Source organism: Hemitrygon akajei, chromosome 23 (genome assembly GCF_048418815.1).
Source record: "Hemitrygon akajei chromosome 23, sHemAka1.3, whole genome shotgun sequence".
NCBI lineage: Eukaryota > Metazoa > Chordata > Chondrichthyes > Myliobatiformes > Dasyatidae > Hemitrygon > Hemitrygon akajei.
The window spans coordinates 23092703-23115428 of record NC_133146.1 but is presented as its reverse complement, the minus strand read 5'-3'; the positions used below and the strand labels follow the sequence as shown (position 1 = coordinate 23115428).

The 22726-nt window shown below is 40.6% G+C and overlaps 1 protein-coding gene and 1 pseudogene across 2 annotated transcripts in view; one reads left to right on the top strand and one right to left on the bottom strand.

Annotated features, from left to right (window-relative positions):
* The first annotated feature begins 2127 nt into the window (after nt 1-2127).
* Nucleotides 2128-5361, top strand: LOC140715272 (cytochrome c oxidase subunit 5B, mitochondrial-like; annotated as a pseudogene).
* An 11591-nt stretch (nt 5362-16952) lies between these two features.
* The window catches only part of herc4 (HECT and RLD domain containing E3 ubiquitin protein ligase 4), a 120017-nt gene continuing 114243 nt past the window's right edge, over nt 16953-22726 (bottom strand). For both annotated transcript variants that reach the window (XM_073027207.1, XM_073027208.1), the window contains exons 22-24: nt 20917-21100; nt 18479-18581; nt 16953-18364 (exon numbers count right to left, since the gene is read on the bottom strand). In XM_073027207.1, coding sequence (XP_072883308.1) covers nt 18156-18364; nt 18479-18581; nt 20917-21100 — 496 coding nt within the window. In that variant the 3' untranslated portion in view covers nt 16953-18155. The remainder of the gene's footprint in view (nt 18365-18478; nt 18582-20916; nt 21101-22726) is intronic.

The window sequence follows — 22726 nt, the reverse complement described above, 5'->3', positions numbered from 1 at the left end:
TGGAGAATGCAGTGATGATTTACTAGTTACCCAGAACTAGGGCTCTTCAGTAATAAGGACATGCAAGGGATCTTCTTTCTACATCGAAGGCTGAGTAGAGGTTTAATGAATTATTCAAAATCATGAGCAGTATACACAAATTAACTTAAGGAGTAAGTATTCCCATTGGTGAAAGGTTCACCAAAGAACACAAATTCAAAACACAAAAATCATCAAACTACTGGAAGAACTCAATGGGTCAAACAGCATCTCTGGAGGTAGAGGAATGGTTGAGGGGTGGAGTATATACCCCTGTGGGTATCAGTGGTGCTGAGAGCAAGTTCCTATGTATCAACACCATAGCTTATCGAAACACAGACACTATAGCCAAGAAAGCACAACAGTGCCTCTATTTCCTCAGAAGGAAATTTGATGTGTCCATATTGACACCAGTTTTTATAGGCACACAACTGAAAGCATCCCAGTCAGATACATAACAGACTGATTTGACAATTGCTCTGCCCAAGGTCACAAGAAATTGCAGCAGACACAGCTCAGTCCATCATGAAAACCAGCCTTCACTCCATGGACTCAGTTTTCCCTCAGAAAAACAGCCAGCATAATCAAAAAACTCTGCCACCCTGGGCATTCTCTTTTCCCCTCCCTCTTCCATTGTTCACAAGATGCAAAGGGTAGAAAACTCACGCCACTCGGTTCAAGGAGAGCTTCTATCCCACTTTTATAAGACTCTTAAACTAATCTCTTTACATTGAAGATGGATTCTTGTCCTCACAATCTATTTCAGCATGGCCCATCCATCTTATTGTCTATCGCTCTGTGTTCTCCCTATAACCAACGGTAACACTATATTCTGCATTCTGCTTTTCTCGTGTACTCAAACATTGACATTTTGAAATGATCTCTGTGAACGCTTGCAAAAAGGAGTTTCGGTCTCTCAGTAAATGTGACAATAAACTAAAACCACGAACTCTGATGGTTTGGGTTGAGAGCTGCATCACCATGGAGTCAAAACTATTTGCAAAAAAGAAATAAAAGGAAATGGTGCTTTTGGAAAAGTTGCTACATATTATCCTTTTTCAAATATTTATGACAGAAAAGGAGGCAATTTGTTTCCGTTTAGTCTACGCCAGCTCTCTGAGCTCCCAGGTACTTATTCTCTCTTGAACAGCAATCAGTTCCACTCGAATTCTACTCCCACCCATCAACACTAGGGGTAATTTTCACAGCAACCAATCAACCTACCAATCTGTATATCTTTAGGATGTAAGAGCAAAGCAGTGCATCTGAACCGGGGCGTGGAACTAACTGCATTCACAGTGAGGACACGGGCAACGCGGGTCAGGATGGAACCCAAGCTGGTGGAGCGGTGAGACCGCACCACCATCTGCAGGGGCACTGCCACACAGGCACAGTCGTTCGTCAATAAATGTCTTCGAAAAAGGTACACCTGACCTGCTGTGGCCCCAGGATAAGGAGTTATGATCCGGAATGCATCGTCTGGAAGGCGGGAGGAAGCAGAATCAGTCACGGTTTTCAAAAGCATTAGTATTCTCTGGAGCGTAGAAGGTTGAGGGGGGACTTGATAGAGGTATTTAAAATTATGAGGGGGATAGATAGAGTTGACATGGATAGGCTTTTTCCATTGACAGTAGGGGAGATTCAAACAAGAGGACATGAGTTGAGAGCTAAGGGGCAAAAGTTTAGGGGTAACACGAGGGGGAACTTCTTTACTCAGAGAGTGGTAGCTGTGTGGAACGAGCTTCCAGTAGAAGTGGTAGAGGCAGGTTCGATTTTGTTATTTTTAAAAAATTGGATACGTATGTGGACAGGAAAGGAAAGGGTTATGGGTTGAGTGCGGGTCAGTGGGACTAGGTGAGAGTAAGCGTTCGGCACGGACTAGAAGGGCCGAGATGGCTTGTTTCCGTGCAGTAATTGTTATATATGGTTATATGTGTCCCGCTTGAAGCACATGGCAGAGCTTCAGAGGGAGAGTCGATGGTGATATTCTCATATGGGTCGAATGGCCTTTAAGAACAAAACGAGTGGTAGTAACAGCTTGTTATTAAGCAGATATAAGGGTGGGATTAATCATGAATGGGCCGTGCCTCCAGGCTCAAGGCATGGGCCCGCCCCCCAGCTGACTGGTCTCTGCTCCCTGTCACTCGGCAGCGAGGACGGGCGGCTGCCATAACCATTCGGCGCTGGGATGGCGGTGCGACTGCTTGTGCGAAGCGGCTTCGGATGCCTGGCGGCTGCGGGACGTCCTACCGCACAGACGCTGGTTAGGTCCATGGCACTGACAGGTAAAGCAGCTGCGGCCGGCTCCGGGCTGTGGCCTGTTTACGGTTTGTCCGGGCCGAGGGGCGCCATGTCCGTATGACCTTGCTCGCCGGCCTGAGGGGAGACTCACTCGGCCATCGGCGCAGCAGGGCTCCCGGAGGTCGGAAGGGTGTCCGGTGCCGTCGACTTCGATCGCATCGACTCGGCCCCATGTTAGGTGTGCAGCGGGTCCAGCCCCGTAATTCAAGATCAGTGCTGGCTCTGTGACCGGACACGTCCGAAACCCTAAGCGGTCAGGGACGAGCAGGTTTTCTGCGTGACCCATTAATTACATTTAAATAGCACAGCGGTAAGGTAAAGTCAGAGATAGTCTTGACAGGTGGTGTAGGGGCTCGGTCAAAGAACAACTTTGGTTTCATTATCAATGCTTCTGGCTACAATGTAATGTGTAACTTTGTTTTTTTTAACTTAAGTAAATATTTACAGTTTGGTTGTGGCTACCTGAAATGGACATTTAACGTGCTTGAAGTGGTTAAGCAAAGAATCAGCTATTTTTCTGGCTTGCTCTGACCTCTATTCAGACTCGCAGTGGAACATCACAGGTTGAAAAATTAACTTCACTGGTCGATGCAGCCGGCTTTCACGACATTGAGGAGGACCAAGAAAGTTAAACTTGTTTTACGATTAACTAGGCAGCATGGTTTTTCCTAGTGCTGGTAATAGAGTTGCATTCGTGGAACCTGGAGAAAATTGTTCACTGAAAGCTAAGTTTGCGTGGAAAACTATTACAGCAAATCACTTCAATTTCTTCCTTTAGGTATTCCAACAGATGAAGAGCAGTCCACTGGACTTGAACGAAAGACGCTGCAAGCAATGAAAAAAGGGATGGTATGTGTATTCATCTTGTTAAGTAAAACAAATCCGGAAATGAAATGATGTCCATCATATTCAAAACATACCATCAGATGTTCAAGTTAAAGTACAGAATACTTTATTCTCACTCTGAATTTTAAATTGAATTAGTCTTAAAAATGAATAAACTGTGCAATTGAATCCACATTTCCTCCCAATCTGAGGAAAACTTTGCTTATAGAAAATATCAATCTGTTCATTGTGCCTATTTGATCTTGAATAGATTATAGAATCTGAGGTAAGGAAATTAGATTTTTGGAGACCTTCACAGGATAGATGTTGAAGGGCTATTTCTTTCATGGGGTTGCAGTACCCGTGCTTGTGGTTTCATGGTAAGTATTGAATGAAGAATTATTTCATCAGAGGATTGTGCTTTTGAAAATTTATAACTTAAGAGTGCTAACCATTGAGCCTATTTAAAGCTGAGAGCACTGGATTTTTCAGGGATAAGGGACATGGGCAAAAAGGCAAAGTCGAAGTTCAGTATCGATATTGAAATGAGTTAGGTGAGCTGCCTCATCTATATTCCTGGTCTTATTTCTTGTGTTTCTACTTAACAATTTCCTTTTTTAATTTTGAAAGATATTTTGGGACAGGTGATATGACAGTCTCATACTATAAAATTGGGAGCAGGCATATGAAATCTCATATGAAGAATGAGAAGAAAAGGAAAATTAGCTTCTGTATACATTGAGATCAGTTTGAACAAAGCACAGGAACTGGCATGATAGAAATATGACACCGTGCTGTTTTTAGAATTAGGACTGTATTCACAGGATGAGTCCAGAGCTGGAAATTGCCAAGTAAAATTTATTTTCTGGTGGCAACAAAAGCTAAAGCAGGCATGCTTGATGCTGTGAGGAGTTAGGATTCTTGCATGGAAATAATAGAGGGTACAGATGATCTAATCTAGGACAAAGTTTAAAAGAAGTCTGAGCCACAGCCACACGCTACAATGTATATATTTATTTTGTTCCTCTATTTCCCTCATCTTTCCAATTGTAATTATTTCACAGGACCCCTACAGTATTTTCATGCCCAAGGAGTATGCGGGTACTAAGGATGATCCTCACATCGTTCCTTCAATCACTGAGAAGAGGATTGTTGGTTGCATTTGTAAGTTGGAGATTTTAGAGAAGGAATTCTGGGTGCAATAGTGCTTTAACTATAACAATATTCACCCAATAGCTCTTTTTAAGATTTACTTCTTGTCATGGTAATTTGTGAAACTGTATGTGTACTCAGTAACTGGATCATTGAAGATACATGATCCATCTTCACAAGATGTGAGTTGCACAAAGTCTACTTTTGTTTTTTGTTCTCAGTACTTCTGATGGGGTTAAATGTGAGGAACCCCAGGATGTGCACAGCTTTATTGGCATGTGTATGCTGTCCAAGTGTGCAGCTTTCACAGAATCAGCTGAATCCCTTTTTTTTTTCAATATTGGTAGCAACATTTGATGTAACTCCCTTCTCCCGCCATTTTATCCTTCTGATCCTATTCCTGGAACTGATCTTTGGCATAATCCTGGGACTGTCCTGTCAGTATCCTTCAAATTGCTTCACTTTCTTTGTGCACAGGATTACATAAGCATGTTCAGTAGCTACGTTGCCATACCTGGAAAGAAAACATCTCAACCTATTTAAATTGTCTGGGTTAGTCTTTAAGGGTGGTATGCAATGTCAATTAGCATCTGAGAGTTCAACTTGGGTGGGATCTCCAGGTGGTTCAGTAATAGTAAGGGGATCTTAATGTAATGATGAGTAATCAGTAAATATCATATTGACTGCCATCAAAGAACAATTACAAGTCATAGAACTAATATTATTTACTTGCCTGCACAATCTCTGACCCTGTGCTGTTTACCAAATATTCTATGTATAAACTTGCCTAATTGTGCACTTATTCACTTCAATGCTTCAGCAGTTACTAAGTGTGAGATTTACTTAAATTTGTCTTAATTGCAGGTGAAGAGGACAACACTGCAATTGTTTGGTTCTGGGTGCATTCAGGAAAGTCCCAGCGTTGTCCATCCTGTGGGTCACACTATAAACTCGAACATCATGAACTTCCTCATTAGCCTTGTAACAATAGTCAAGTAGCTTGTCTACTATTTTTGTTGATGTGGAAGATTTGCGTCACAAAATAAAACTAATTATTTGTGTAAAGTCATTTATTTATATAGTTCACATTTAAGTAACCCAGAATACTGGGTGAGCAGATGAAGTGTGTGCTGTTATACTGATTACGGAATCTAGTGACCAAACATGGCAAAGTGCCGTAGCACTTTGTTCTGTTCTAAAGACCCCTGTTAAACCCTTCATTGGTATGGGTTTGGCCTATTCTCTCCATTCAATTGCCATATTTTTTATGTAGCAATAAGAACCAAAGAGGTGTTATAGGTGTGTGAGAGAGAATAAGTTGTAGGGCAATGGGGGAATAGGAAGGAGTGAATGGGAGGGGTTTTACTGGGAGCTGGGATGAATGTAATGGGCTGTATTGCTCCTATCTTTAAAAGCATACATGCCTTGTACAATCTGATGTATTCTATAGATTAAAATTCTATATGATGTATTCTACAGATGAAAAAAAATTTCATCTTGCTTACAGGAGAATCAATGGCATGAGATTTTTCCATTTTCAATTCTGTTCTGACATTTCCTGTTTTAATTAGTTTGCCAAATATGAGTATCTTATTTAAAAAAAAGTTGAAATGCATCAACTTACATAGCTAAATAATTTAATAATTACTGGAGAATACAGCACAGGAATAGACCATTTTGCCCACAATGAAATTATGTACTATGATTATTTCTGGGCAAAACTTTCATTTGCAGAATCAGGTTTATTGTCACTGACCTGTCGTGAAATTTGCTTTGTAGCAGCAGAACAGTGGCAAGATACAGAAATTTAAATGTAGGAGTAAATAAAAAGTGCAGAAGAGGAATAAAGACCATTGCTCATGGATCATTCACAAGTCTGACAGTGGAGGGGATGAGGCTGACCCTCATTCAAGTTCAGTCAGCTTTTTGTTTCCTGGTACTTCTCAGTCCACTTCCCCTCCATTGGTGTACTCAACAATCAAAAAGGATTAGTCAATAGTATGAATATTTTAAAAGCCACGTTGTCATTCTGTTAAAATAATACATGGAAATTATATTCTGTATATTCTACCTAGCAACACAAAGTTTTAATGTGAAGAATGATTTTCCATGTAGGTCTTTGGACATTATTATTTATTTTTATTTTTTTTTAAATGTTTGGGTCTTGAAAATCAGCTGAACCATACTGCTACCTCTGCTAACCTTGCCCTAATGATGAAATCCTCAATGCCGGAAGGAGGATGCAGAGAAGGTTTCAATTCTTTTATCTTCTGAAATCAGGGTGTTCAAAGTACATGGAAGGCTGACAACTGATATTGTTCTGGAGTCCCGACCCAATACAAACTGTCCCCTGCAGCTGGTGTGACCTGCTTCATCCAGCAAATCAATCAGGTATGTGTTGCAGGGGCTAAAATAAAGATTTAAACCCTTCATCTGGACTAAAATATCTAAGGGGAACATGAGGGGGAACTTCATTCAGAGGGTGGTGAGAGTGTGGCACTGGAAGTGGTGGATGCTTGTTTGATTTCAACAGTTAAGATAGGTTTGGATATGTGCATGGATGGGGAAGGGAGTGGTGTAAGGAGGGTTATGGTCCAGTTGCAGGTCAGTGAAACTATGCAGAATAATAGTTCGGCATGGACTAGATGGGTCATAGGTGCAGTTTCTGTGCAATAGTGATCTTTCAATAATCTTTAGCTCTGGAATGGTTCTGGAGAACTGGGAAATTGCAAATATCACTCCACTCTTTAAGATAGGAAGGAGACAAAAGTCAAGAAATTGTACGCCAGTTAGCCTGACTTCGGCAGTCCTGTTTCTCAGCTTTCTACCTAGCTTCCTAAAATTCACTCTTCAGGACCTCCTCACCTTGTCTACCTATGTGATCTGCCAAAATATACCAAGACATTTGGCTGCTCACCCTTGCCCCTGAGAATGCCATGAACACAACATTACAGTCCTTTCCACCTCTGCTCTTCTGTGTCACAGCACCAGACTCAGTGCCAGAGATCTGATCACTATGGCTCCCCATAGTAGGTCATCCCCCTCAACAGTCTCTAAAGTTATATACTGTACTTATTGTCGAGGGAAATGGCCATGGGTGTACTCTGTACTGACTGTTCATTTCCCCTTCTTCTCCTGACAGTCACCCAGTTACCTGTCTCCTGCAACCTATGGGTAACTACCTCCCTGTAGCTCCTGTCTATCACCTCCTCATTCTCCTGTATGAGCCAAAGGTCATTGAGCTGCAGCTCCAGTTCCTTAATATGGTCTTTCAGGAGCTGCAGCTTGGTGCACCTGGTGCAGATATGTTTATTTGGGAAACTCCCAGACTTCTCACATCCCACACACAGTACAAAACACTGCCCCTGGAGCCAGTTTGACTTACTGTGCACCAATAGATGAGGAATAAACAATTAAGAACACAGCGAGAGTAACTTACAGGAGAATCTACCTCATGATGAACCAAAGCCACACTAAAAACTGGCACACTCCAAGACAATGGCCTCTTGGCTTGCACCTGTGCTATTTTTATTTGCCCTTTCTAATAAATCCCTCTTGGTGATTGGTTGCTCAACTCAGAAGTTCTGCCTTTGAAGTCTCAATCACCGTCCTGATTAAAAAGTAGTTCTTTTCACAAATCTTTGGCGTGGATTGTCCAACTAAGAGAAAACTGGCTCAAAGCTCTGCTTTTTAAATCTTGTGGTTAACTGGATCAGCAAATTTGTGGATGAGACCAAGACTGTGGGTACAGTGGACAGCAAGGAAGAGCACCAGAGCTTGCAGCAGGATCTGAACCAGCTGGAAAAGTAGGCTAAAAATTGCAGGTGGAATGTAATGCAGACAAGTGTGAGGTGTTGTACTTCAGAAGGACCAACCAGGGTAGGTCTTACACAACAAGTGGCAGGGCACTGACAAGTGCAGTAGAACAGAGGGATCTGCAAGTACAGATCCATAATTCATTGAAAGTACCAACACTAGTAGATAGGGTCATAAAGAATGCTTTTGTCACATTGGCCTTCATAGATCAACGTATTGAGTACTTAAGTTGGGATGTTATGTTGAAGTTGTATAAGACATTTGGAGTATTGTGTGCAGCTTTGGCCACCTACCTACAGGAAAGACGTAAATAAGACTGAAAGAGTACAGAGAAAATTTATAGTTATGTTGCTGGGACTGGAGGACCTGGGTTGTAAGGAAAGATTGAATAGGTTAGAACTTTATTCTCTAGAATATAGAAGATTGATGGAAGTCTTGTTCAAGGTATGCAAGATTGAGGGATATAGATAGGGTAAGTGCAAGCAGGCTTTTTTCACTGAGGTTGGGTGAGACTACAACAGGTTAAAGGTGAAAGGTAAAATGTTTAAGGGGAACCCGAGGAGAAACTTCACTCAGAGGGAAGTGTAAGTGTGGAACAATCTGGCAACGCAAGTGGAGGTGCAATGTTTAAGAGCAGCTTATATAAGTACTTGGATGGAAAGGGTATGGAGGGCTATGGTCCTGGTACAGGTTAATGGGACTAGGCAGTTTAAATGATTTGGTACAGACTAGATGAGCTGAAGGTCCTATTTCTGTGTAGTAGTTTTGTCTATGACTCTATAGGATGAGATAGGATGTTTTCTATTGTGTATTGTTAAAAATAAGTGACATTCAGTGGAGCCAAGATGAATTTCTTCAGCCTCCTGAGGAAGCAGAGGTGCTGGGGAGCTATCTTGGCCGTGGTATCAATGTGGTGGTACCATGACAGGTAATTGGTGATGTTCACTTCTAGGAACTTTAATCTCTCACCCTAATGTAGACAGGAGCATGTGCACCTCCCACTTTCTTGAAGTTAATAGCCAACTTCTTTGTTTTGCTGACATTAACAGAAATGTTGTTGTCATGACACCATATCCTAAGGTCTTCTCTCCAACTCACTGTCATTTGAGATATGGCCTACTAAGTTGGTATCAACTGCAAACTTGCAGATGGAGTTTGAGCAGAATCTCTAACAACCTTGCACTCAACATCAGTAATACCAAGGAATTGATTGTAGACATGAGGGTAGGGTCAGGGAGTTGGCATCTGCCATAGACCTATTTAGACAAAAGGAGAATTGCAGTGAGTTAAGGTTGTCTGGGAGGCTGGAGTTAATAGTACCTGATGAAGGGTTTCCGCCAGAAACATCGTCACTACCTCCTCCCATAGATGCTGTCTGGCCTGCTGAGTTCTGCCAGCATTTTGTGTTTTTATTAATACTACCATTACCAGCCTCTGGAAGCACTTCATAATGGTAAGTGTCAGAGACACCAGGCAGAAGTCATTTAGGCATGTTACCTTGCTTTAGATAGATAGATGGATAGATACTTTGATCCCAAAGGAAACTACAGTGTCACAGTAGCATTACAAGTGTATACATATAAGATGAGAGGAAAGAATGAAAAATAAGTTGCCTCAAACTGTCTAACAGGAGGTTATCACTTACCCAGCTGTAGGTTGACTCATTATAGAGCCTAACGGCTGAGGGTAAGGATGACTTCATATAGCATTCTTTGAAGTAGTACAGTTGTCATACTCTATCGCTAAAAGTGCTCATCTGTTCAGCCAAGGTGGCATACAGAAGGTGAAAAACATTGTCCAAAATTGCAAGGATTTTCTGTAGGGCACTTTGCTCTACTACAGCCTCTAGTGTGTCCAGTTGAACTCCTATAACAGAGCCAGCCTTTCTAATCAGTTTATTGAGCCTGTTGGCATCACCCATGTTGATGCCATTGCACCAACACACCACCAAATAGAAGATTGAAATGGTGACAGTAACTTTTAGAACATGTGAAGGAGAGGCCTGCATACTCCAAAGGACCTCAGTCTCCTCGGGAAGTAGAGGCAAATCTGGCCTTTCTTCTGCACGGCCTCTGTGCAGGTGCTCCACTCAGTCTGCCATCCAGGTACTTGTAGGTCCTCACCATCACTAGTAACAGGCAGCAGTTCAGGCTTAGTCTTCCTTAGTCTCCTTTGTCTTACTGATGTTGAGCTGCAGATGATTCAGCTTGCACCATTTGACAAAGTCCCCTACCAGGACCCTGTATTCATTTTCCTGTTCTCCTTTTATATACCCAACTATTGTTGAGTCATCAGAGAATTTATGCAGATGACATGACTCATTGTTGCATCTAAAGTCCAAGGTATACAGGGTAAACAGGAAGGGAGTCTGTGGGGCCCCAGTGCTGCTTGTAGCCATGTCTGACACACAGCTCAGATGCTGTACAAACTGTGGTTTGCCAGTTTAGGTATCAGGATGAAAGATGTGAAGTAGGTGGGAACCTCAAACTGAAGCAGGGAGAGGTTAAAAATGTCTGCAAATACCCCTGTACAGGATCTAAGGTCACGGCCAAAGATACTGTACCATTCAGGTTAGATGCTTTGTGCAGATAGGCTCTCTGGAAGACTGATCTCATGTCCACAAGTGACTGTGGGTTTGGGAACATTGGAGGCTGTCTGGGTGGGTGGTGGCACTCCTTAACATGTATAGAATGTGTTAAGCTGTGCTGTTGATAGTAATGTTGCCTGACTTCCTTTTGTAGTCCATTACTGAATGCAATCTCTGCCACAATTGATGGGTGGTCTGGGATTCGATTTTTGACTGGCTTGTCTCTTGCCATCCTGATAGGTTTAAGGAGTATCTCAATTTCTTGCAAAGGTCAGGGCACCTTATTTTGAAATCAGTAGATCTAGACATCAGTAGGGTGTGGATCTCCCAATTCAAAGTGAAACGTAAATTTATCGTAATGTAGAAATACCGAGAATGAGTTGCAGCCCTTGGAAGTGAGTCTGTAGGTAGCATAATCATGTCAGAGTTGAGGTGAGTGAAATTGTAGGTTCAGGAGCTTGCTGATTGTAGGGTAGTAACCATTTCTGGACCTGGTGGTGTGGGACCTAAGACTTGTGTATCTCTTGGAATATGTTAACAGCAAAAGGGGAGCATGGTTTGGATAGTGGGTGTCCTTGATGATGGATGCTGCTTTCTTGTGGCATCAAACCTTGTAATTGTTCTCAATGGTGGGGGATGGCTTTGCCTGTGATGGACTGGGCAGTATCCACCACTTTCTGTAGGCTTTTCCATTCCTGGGTGCTGGTGTTTACATTCCAGGCTGTGATGCAGCCAGTTAGGAGACTACATGTGCATCAATAGAAGTTTTAGATGACATGCCAAATCTATATAAACTGTTAAGTGGAGGACTGTCATACCTTCTTTGTAATGGTACTTGTGTGCTGGTCCCAAGACAGGTCCTCCGATATGATCCACAGTTCTTAGTTTGGGAACACTGGGAATTTACTCTTTGGTACTATCCCCAACACATATGATTGTGGTAACACATGGACCTGTCTACTGATTTAAAGCTGTCATATACAGTTCATCTCTTTGCTCATCACTTTAACAGTGGGAGGGAAAATGGCTCAGTATATATGTTTAAAGTTTGTATAGCAATGATCAAGTGTGTTTGTGCCCTTTGGGGAGATGTGTTGGTAGAATTTTGGTAACACACTCTTGAAGTTGGCCTTGTTGCAGTCACGAGCAATGATGAAAAGAGTATCAGGTTACCTTGTTTCAAAGTTGTTGACCACAGAATGTCATTTAATTAGTGCAGGCTTCACATCTGCCTGAGCTTGGATATAGATCGCTGTCAGAAATAGCTGGTTAACGCCTGTGGCAGGTAATATGAGTGACACCTCACAGCTAGATGTTTCAAGTTGAATGAACAGAGTCTAACCAAGATTATCACATCCAAGCACCAATTCAGAAAAACACCTATACATTTAACTTTACCCCATGACTCTAGTCCATCCAGTGAATTGAGGCTATGTTATCTGGCAATTGACCTGATCCCCTACTCCATTAACCATTAAGTCTGATTACCTGAAGGTGCTAGGGATCTGGTTCAGCAGACCTGGTGCATATGTTAAGATATGGCTAGAGTGGATTATTAAGGTAAACCAAAAACTGGGACCCTGGGAACAGCACTTTTGATGGTAAGAAAGAACCCACACACCTGGTATTGCTGTATGTAGCATGGATGTGGTCCATGGCCCAAACACTGCTCCTGTGCTGTACATATCATTCTTGAGGCCCTCCATTGATCAGGGTCTACCACAGATATTGTGCCAAAGCTCTCTATGTGATATGCAAGCCTGAGTATGATATGGAGAGCAAATTATTGCTCATGTATCTGGCTTCCCTCCCTCCATGTAGCTGATGAATCCAAAGGAACACTAGAGACTGATATAGTTTGGCACCAGCAGCATCATCAGAATTACCAGTCAATGTTGAAGTCAACATAGGACTGCCTTAGGGATCCCAGCTCTGGAATTTTCCTTAGGGTTTACTCCCAAGCTTTCCCCATTAGTAGCTATAGGTGTAAGGCAGCAGAGGTTTCAGATCAGTTTTCCTTCTCCTAGATGAACTGCCAACCACAGCTGACAAGCTCCATTTGACTAGGCAACTGATTTTAAAGTGCCAGTAACTCACCTTTGCCCCATCTCCTGTCAGTAGAAATGCTTCTGCTGGGCTGATTAGCTGACCCACATGTGAAGGCCAGGAGCTGGACTTGGTTGTCAGAGGCTATTTCAGATGCACACTTTTGGGAGCATTTACAGTAATAGGCAGTGGGAGTTTATCCCCACTATCAGCCCCAGCTACAGCAGTCATCTAAGCCATCAGGACAAACAACCACTCTGCAAAAGAAAACAAGCTGTGCAAATACAAAGTAAGAGAAAATAAATTATAATAAAGAAAGGAAAAATACATATTGAGAACATAAGATGACGAGTCCATGAAAGTGAATCCATAGGTTGTGGGGACAGTTCAGTGATGGGGTGAATGAAGTTATCTCCACAGGTTCAAGAACCTGATGGCTGAGGGGTAATAACTGTTACTGAACCTGGTGATAGGAATCCCAAAGTCTCCTGTACCTTCTTCCTGATGGCAGCAGCAAAAAAAAAATTGCCTGGGTGGTGTGGTCTTTTACGACGGATGCTGCTTTCATGTGACAGTGCTCTGCGTACATGTGCTCAATGGTGGGGAAGTCTTTACCTATGGGCCGTATCCACTACTCTTTAGGATTTTCTGTACTAGGGCATTGGTGTTTCCTACTAGACTGTGATGCAACCAGTCGATATACCCTCCACCACATATCTATATTAGTTTGTCAGTTTTAGATATCATGCTGAATCTTTGCAAATTTCTAAGGAAGTAGAGTCTCTGCTGTCCTTTCTTCATAATTGTGCTTATGTGCTGGGCCTAGGACAGATCCTCTGAAATGATAACACTGAGGAATTTAAAGTTGCTGACCTTTTCCACCTCCAATCCCTCTGAATGAGGACTGGTTCATGGACCTCCGGTTTCCTTTGTCTTGCTGACATTGAGAGGTTGTTGTGGTACCACTCAGGCAGACTTGGCAGATTATGCTGATTCATCACCACCTTTGATTCAGCTGACAATGATTTCATCAATAAATGTAAATATAGCATTAGAGCTGTGCTTAACCTCGGTCATAAGCATAAAGTGAGTAGAGTAGGGGGCTAAGCACACAGTTTGTGGTACATCTGTGCTGATGGAATGTGTGGAGATGTTGCCAATCCAAATTCACTGGGGCCTGTAAGTGAAGAAATCAAGATCCAATTGCACAAGGGTGTATTGAGGCCAAGGTCTTGAAGCTTATTGATTAGTTTTGATTGGATGATGACATTGACTATTAAGCTGTAGTTGATAAAGAGCAACCTGATATATGCATCTGCTGTGGACCTGTTGTGCCAGTAGGCAAATTGGAGTGGATCTACGTCACTTCTCAGGCAGGAGTTATATATTTCATCACCAACCTCTCAAAGTATTTTATCCCAGTGGATACAAGTGCTACTGGATGATAGTCATTGAGGCATACCATCAAAGTGATAGTTTAAAGATGTCGGTGAACACTTCAGCCTGTGTATCAGCACAGATCTTTAGTAATCAGCCAGCTATCCCATTTGGGCCAGATGTTTTCTGTGGGTTCACCCCCCTGAAGGATGCTCTCGCACTGGTCTCGGAGACTGAAATCATAGGGTCATTAGGGCTGTGGGAGTTTGTGAAGGTTCCTCCATGTTTTGGTGGTCAAAGCAAGCATTGGGCTGATCTGCAGTGAAACCTTGTTGTCTTCTATTTTGCTTGGTTTCAACTTTGTAAGTTAATAGCATTCATAGTTGTTGAGCATCCTTCAGTGATTCATTTGGTCTAGAATTGCCACTTTGCACCTGAGATGGCTTTACAGAAATCATTCCTGGATGTTTCGTATCTTACTTGGTCACCTGACCTGAATGCCACTAATCTAAACCTCAGCAATTTGCAGATCTCATGATTCACTTAGGGCTTCAGGTTGGGGAAGACTCTAAATGACTTTCTGGGGGTACATTCATCTACAAGCATTTTTATAAAAAATGTCTGTGACAACCAATTCAGATTCATGGCCCAATCCTCTGACTCAAAGCAATCCCATAGCTGCTTTTCTGCCTCCTGTGATCCGACAGCCAAGTGTTCAAATTTCTTGAAATGCAGTCTAGGTGATTTGTAGTATAGCAGGGATATAAGTATGTGTTGAATCCCCTGGTGCTATGCTGATCATAATTGGGCCAAGATTTCTTCAGACAAGCCAGATCGAAGCCCTGTGATTTGAAATGTGTTGGGTGGGCTGTTTCTTGTTTGGTAATGGCAGTATTCGATATCTTGAGTGCCTGATTAATGTCAGCATTTGGCAGTTTGTAATCTGTGGTCAGAGTCATGGAGAACTGCCTTGATAAGTAGAACAGTTGGAACTTAATGCTTAGATGATACAGGTCGGGAAACAAGAGAACAACAAAACCATCACGTCCGAGCATCACAAAGGGTTTATCATGAAACGGATTCCCCATCTTTTGCATTTTCTAAATCAGCAGGTTGATCCATTTGTGTATCAAGAAATCTTTGGGTCTTAGCACCACATTCAGAGAGTAAACACAGCAATTCCTCATTTCTGCCTGATATAGCAATCTTGCCCTTAGGTCTTCAATCTTGTTCTCCAGCAACTGTACATTTGCTAACAAGGTGCTGGGTAGAGGGAATTCCTTTCCTCTGCATCTCAGCTGGGCTCCGAGTCTTCCCCTTCTCCCTCTTTACCAGTTATGGTGATGTATCTTTGTCTGCCTAAAGGTGCCATAGCTGTAGGCTTGAAAGCTAAGTTTGTTGAGTCCTTCAGAAGATTGTGAAATAGCTAGTTCATTAAGACTGTTCAAAACTATGTTGCTTAAAGGGAAATTACAGGCTGCAGATTGCAGCTAGAGTACAGGCAGTCCCCGAGCGACGAACATCCTACTTACGGACAACTCGTACTTACAAACCGAGGAAGGAGAACACCGTCCGCCATTTTAAGTCGTTCCTATTGACACTGTATTGAGTGTTTAACTTTGTATTTGGCTTAAATTTTTCTTAGTAAGATTCACCCTGACCCCGCCCCGAGTTCCCGAGTTCAATCCAGTGACTCCCGTACCATCCGTGCCGGGTTGATGTCGAGCTCACAACTCGACCTCGTAAAAAGAAATACACCTCCACCTCAAGTTCCCACGTGGAATATTGTGGAGGATCAATTACCCAAACCCAGCACAGCCCCCACTGGTCCCATTTAGCCTCTCTCAGTGCGGTGGTCCTTAGGACCCAGCGGACCTCCGGAGCGTTTGGAAAGAGATGAAACGCCATCGGTCACTGGAAAAGCGTTAGGCTAGTCGGTCAACGATCGGAACAATTTTAAAGGATAAAGTGAGAATAATGGAGCATGTGAAAGGCCCTGCCCCGATGAAAGCTACAATTATTACTAAGCAATGCAGTGGTTTAAATTATGGAATACATACGTTTAAGTGTTTTATATGCATAGAAAGGTAAAACATATACTACATACTGAGACAAATGTTTGACTAACTGACGCTAAATAATACCAGATGCACTTGTTCCGACTTACGTACAAATCCCACTTAAAGACAGACTTAGGAACAGAACTCGTACGTAACTGTTGGAGTGTATGGACTGCAGTAAGAAGCAAAGGAAATCAATTTACTGTGCTGATTTGTGGCTGGGGTAGGAACAAAATCAACAATCCAGACTTCCCAGAGGCTTCAAATGAGTTCTGGGATAGAGAAGCATTCAGAAAGCCAGTATTAATGCTAACCTGTCAATTAAAATGCATAAGGCAACTCAAAGCAAAGTATTTTTTCTCCTGCTCATGCATAGGATTACATGGAGACAAGACAGAACAACTTGCAGCCTAGAGGTGATATACACCAATGGTCTTATTGTTGGCTGACATGGGAGCAATTGATGGCTTAGGTTTCAGTTGCATTGGAGTGCAAGCCATTGAAATTCCCTGCTTTTAAGACAGGATGATCCACAAGGACACTGTCACGAGGGAGGAGGCTTCTCTTCTCTGGTATCTGGAATTATTTTCTTCCTTTTCTTATGACCTCTGTGCATGCACACATATGCACTTCATCTCTTAAATGTATGTCCCACTCTGTGTGGACATGATTTTGAGGGATCCAACTTCAATTTTGGGTCCCAGGAGAGTAGACAAATGGTTACCTTCAAACCCACTGTCTCTGCTTGTATGTAAAGGTCCATTCAGAGCTCTTGATGAAATAGTTTTTAATGACGTCACAGCATATAAGCAAATCTTAAATATTAAAGCAAATTAATAATTTAATCAAAAATGAAATTTTCAATTCAAAGTTGTACTCTTCTACATATTTCCTCAAATGGATCAAGATAAAACCCAACAACTCTCCAAATTTACTAGAAAATAAGTTACACAATGACATTTCTAAATCAAGTTGAAACATTTAAACAACAAACAATGCATTTTTTATTTGGTAAAAAATATTTTATCCTGGAAATATGCAAGTTAGCAATTGGTAGTTGAACAAGTAGCTTTGCACTAGAAAATCAAAAGTGAATCCCTAAACACTAGAGCTCAGCTTTAGAAGTTATAAGTTCATATTCTTTCATCATACTTGTGTATTTATTACAAAAATAATTTTAACATATATTCTTGCCTATTAATCTGTGTTGTCTTTTGTGAAAATTACCCTTTTGTTAAAATATGAGTCCTAGAAAAATGAATTCTGTGGATTCAAAATGTTATGGAAATAAATTTTTAGGATAAGAACAAAGAGATCCTCTACTGTGATTGTTCCATCTAATTGGTGTTTAAAGTTTTTGGATTGAACTCATCCTTGATACTTACTTCTGCATAGGTCTTAGCTAAATTTGTGCTAAGATTCCAGTGAGGAACAAACTGATCAGAATACACAGGCTCATAATTTAAGTAATTACACCCAAATTCTTCAATGATTTATACAGAAGTAGACTTTATAAACATAAGCTCCTATTTACAGCATGCCAGTGCCATAACATGTACATACTTTTTTCAAAGCTTTTATCCTATCATAAAAATCTTAACATTAATTATGGATCTCAACTAATTTTATATAAAAACAGGCAACTGAATTGAAAAAAATTAAAGGTGAATTTTTCATGCATCTGCACTTCTGTCTCCCAGAGCTCCAGTAGACTTTCTACCTAAAGAGCAAGGTAATACTATTTCTTCTGATGTTAAGAACATCGATAAGCATAATTTGTAAATGTAATTTTAATATGTAGGATACCGTATACAGTACATGATTCTATACAAATTGCTAATTTGACATTGCAAGCTCTTTACTGTATTTTGTTCATTTCTATTTCTCCTCCACAGCATTTCTTGAAAGATGCGTATTTTCCAAAGGCTTTCCTCAGCTCAAAAGTCAAAAATAGTAAAGATTTTCTTCCTTTTTTATACCAGACTGAAACCTTCATAATGATCTATGGCTTTAACTAGTTTGGCTTTAAGGATTTCCTTGTCTGTGTATTTTGGCAGATCCAGAAGATTAAAACAGGTGTGCGCTACTGGAAGGTAATCATCTCCACCTCCAGTTGGTTGAATGATAAATTTGAGGCTCTTCATACCAAGGATTGGAATTCGGTCACTACCTGTTAGAAACACTTTAGAATAAAAGCATTTTCAGATTTAAATGATGCACCAAGCACATAAATACTTAAAAAATACAAAATCATACATAGTTTATGACCAGAATAGTTGAATTCATTTAAACTTACACAGAAAACGTTTCTTCTTTTCCAAAGGTAGTTCATGGAACACTTCCCAGAAGAATTTGATAGTAGGATGTTCTGCCCAATATTCTCCTTTATATTCAGTATTCTATATTAAAAAGTCACTTAAAATCAATAGGCTACAGATTAAAAAGTAATGTTTTGAAAATTAACATAACTTTTTATGGGAAATATCAGTATGAAAATTACTTGAATGCAAAATCCAGGATTATCTCTAGAACAGCTATAATTGTACAGGATATGTGCTACAACAATGTGGTTTTATTAGCCAATAATGCTAGGAGTATCCTTAAGAATTTGGACAGATTAGGTAATTGAACAGAGAGTGTGCAGTAAGAGTACAAATTAGATAATAAGAGTACAAATAAGAAATTAAGCAGACAGTGGTGAAAACAGAAGTGGGTGGTTATAAAGGTTAATAATGTGTTAGAAATACTAAGGGATTTGAAAAAAAAACACGACCTTGAAGAGCTTTATTTTCACATTACAGAAGGAACATAATGCCCTAGTGCCAACAGATACACTGAATTTTACTCAGGCATCAGTGTGATGACCCAGTTACCAGTGTGGTAAAAGCCTAAATCATTAGTTCCACCACCCATTTTGTTGCCACAGTCCACCTCTCTAGTACTCTGGTGGCTCCTTATGGACTTCAGTAAGTATGAACTTCCACAGGCTTCCCATCTTTTAGGACAGAAATGAGGAGAAACTGGTTGCCCCAGAGTAGTGAATCTGTGGAATTCTCTGCCCAGGAAAACAGAAGAGACTAATTCATTAAATATTTTTAAGACACAATTATATAGATTTTTGCTTAGCAAATGGAGAAAAGGAAGTGGAGCCGAATCCACAGCCAAAATGGTAAAGGAGGCTCAACATGTCAAATGGCCGATTCCTGCTCTTATTTATTATGTTCTGTGTTTAGGTAAGGAAGTCTGTTTGCCAAATTTGTGGCCAGTTAAACTTGGTGCAAGCACACCAATTCCCATTCAAATTAATGACATCAGCTCTTATTAAAAATTGTGTTCTTTTCATTTAGTTTCAATTTTTAATGTTAACAGTAATTTTTAATGTTTTAGTACTGAAGGTTTTGTGTTACTGATTGTAAACATTGAAGATTTAGCTGCAATATTATGCCCCAAGACAAGGCTCAGGCATCACAAAACAAGGCCAGCTGCTATCAGAAACAGAAAGAAACAGGTCGTCTATGCAGATACAGCATCTATACGCCGTTCTGCCAGGTTGAGAGGTTAACAGAAGTAGCAAAGGCCAGAGGAAGCTGCAGAACACCTACAAGCTACTAGACTGTATGCTCTAAAACTGTATCAAGTTGCCTCCGAGGATGTCCATGGGCAAGTTAGAAGGTTTGGAAAGTTGGACTTCTCTTGTCCTCTTTAGTGGCTGGTTCAGAGGTCCAAGTATAATAGGAGTTCACTGCCATATTTAGTCAATCATTACTTAGATCAACTCAAGATATGATCTAGTAAAACAAAGTCACTTGGATGTTATGGTTGCAATGATGGTTACTTTCAGCAACAGCATCATTACATTATGAAACTCCGTAATTATGGAGTTAATTATGCAAAAACGTAAGTTGGTGTCAACAATTCTTTTCTCCTCCATAGGGGGTTCTATTTTATAATAAACATTTACAAAGCATCCTCACTGTAAAAGGAAAAAAACCTGAAGTTATGCTTTGTTACATGAGGTGCAAGTGATACTCTACTAAACCATAAATACATGTTTATTATTCTCTCAACTATGTCAAAAATAAGCATATTTAAAATCAATATTTTTCTACCTTATTCTCAGTTGAATCTTCCACATTTTTGTTAAGTTCACTGAAAATGTTAGTTAAAATTGTGCTGCTTACTTTCTACTTTCACGACTGAATTTTTCAGTATGATTGGTTGCTCAACCTGCTTGATGCCATCTCAATTTTAGAGATCCTCAGAAATTGAAATTTGACACTAAGTGACACCAGGAAGGGTGAAATCTACACCACAGAGAACTTGGGCAACTTTGTTAATTTGTAATCAAGTTGGCAGAACAGAGTATGATATAAAACCAAACACCTGTTACATTTAACAATATTTTGTGTCATACTCACTGAAACTATTTTAGATTTACATTGAGTATGTTAGCCCAAAGAATTCTTAAGTTTACCATACTACCAAGAGAAAAAGCTATAAAACCAGAGGCCATCTGGTCCATCAAGTCTGCTCCACCATATAATCTTGGTTGATTTAATTTTCCTTTTCAACCCCATTCTCCTGCCTTTTCCCCTAAAACCCCTTACTAGTAGTGCTATATGGTAGGTGGTAGCCATTTTCAAAGCTAGAAGCTTATAAACTTTTGTTCTTACTTCTACTATCCTTCATTATCCAGTTTACTTGTTCCTTCATCTGTTGTGTGGTTACACTAACCTTTTCCCATTCTTTCCAATCATAATTTGTATTTCCTGTAACCATTGCTTGCAGTTCATTAGGCTGGAAGAGTTGAAGTACTTTCCCTCCACATACTTTGTGAAAGCTTTCATAGAAAGCATCAAATAATGGAGCAATTGACTGGTTGAACAAATAGTCGACATATGCATCCACAAATTTATGTCTGGAAAAATACAAACAAATTTTTTTGTTAAGTCACAAATATAGACACAAGAATGAACACTAACCATAAAGTCACTTCTTACACATTTTCCCCCCAAGTAACTTCTAATAAAGTAACATTTTAATCTGTGAGCATTTTCAGCATGATACTGAAGCACTATGCTGTCTCCAGAACTATTAACAAAGTGCAATTTTCACAACTAGATACTCAACTCCCTCGTTGCCAAAGTTAAGTGATAATTAATGATCTAGTAACTTAATAGTAATCTGCATTAAGACAGTGGTGATGCGCAGACAAATTAATATATCAGATTAAAGGTGGTGCTGAACAACATTTAATGTAACAACTGACACTAGAGATTATCTATGCAGATTGGAAGACTGCTGGAATGCACCGGACTAGATACCTCTCAAATGCCCACACACCACTTTGACTGAGGACTCTCCTGGTCTTTGGATCAGTGGGAAAAGTCAAACTAAGTAAGAGCTGCTGGAAAAGAGTGGGTTTCTGTCTTAATTTGGGATTGTGGAAGAGGTGGGAAAGACAGCTTTTATTGTCCTTGAGACAGTTCACCTTGGGTTGAAGTAGACGTGGGATTATATACAGCAAGGGTGACAGAAAATGGCAAAAACTATGTTGCCCATTTAGTATGATATTTCCTCTTCTCAGAGCACCCTTACTATTCTGAGTGGATACCATCTGAACCAGGAGCAGCATCCAAGAATGGAAAGAACCTTCTTACTGACAACTATCAGGATTCCTTTTTCCACCAGGCCCTGTCCGATCTATCAATACAACTTTACAGAATCCTGGCAACAAAAATTCTCTCTTCTCATTCATGCCTATTTCACATGTCACCAAACAAAGCCTGTAAATAGCAGGGTTGCCACAATAAATACTGCAGTGATGGCAGTAGGGTAACCACAGTATGGAGCAAATCAGGATTATTAAGGACACTTGGTTTGTCTCAGGCCACTAACCACCATTCAACTAGTTGCCATCATAGTTGCAAAAGTTGTTTGTATTCAGTCAAGTTACAATTTTCCTGTATCATCTTAAACTTACAATTGCAACTCACATTGTAAAGAGATGACATTTAAAACCAGGACTTCACTCATTTTCACTGTCAAGATTATAATCATAACATTTACTTTTATGGCATTTATATTCCACGTATGTATCCCCCTAATGATATGTTATTGATATTCCACGTATGTATCCCTCTAAAAATACTGCCCTGAATTTCAGTATCATTTTCAGTTGATGAAATCAGCAAGATGTAGAATTTCTTTACACAGGCCTATAAACTTGCTGGATTATCTCGATTGTCCTTCTACGCAAAGGAACGAGAATGTTTATTCTCTAGTCTTCTGGAGCATCTCCTGTGGTTATAGATGATACAAAGACCTCTAACAAGGCCCAAGCAATCTCATCGTTTGTCTCCTTCAAAATCCTGCACTAGATCCCATCATTCCTCAAGAGCCCAACACCTTCACCTTCTTATATCAAGCATTCTAGAATATCAAAATAACCCTTCTTGATCTCTTCTTCCTCCAAGCAAGAATTCCATCCAGTGCTTGAGTGAACCCTCCCGTTTCCTAGCTACCCTCTTGTTTTTAATAAATA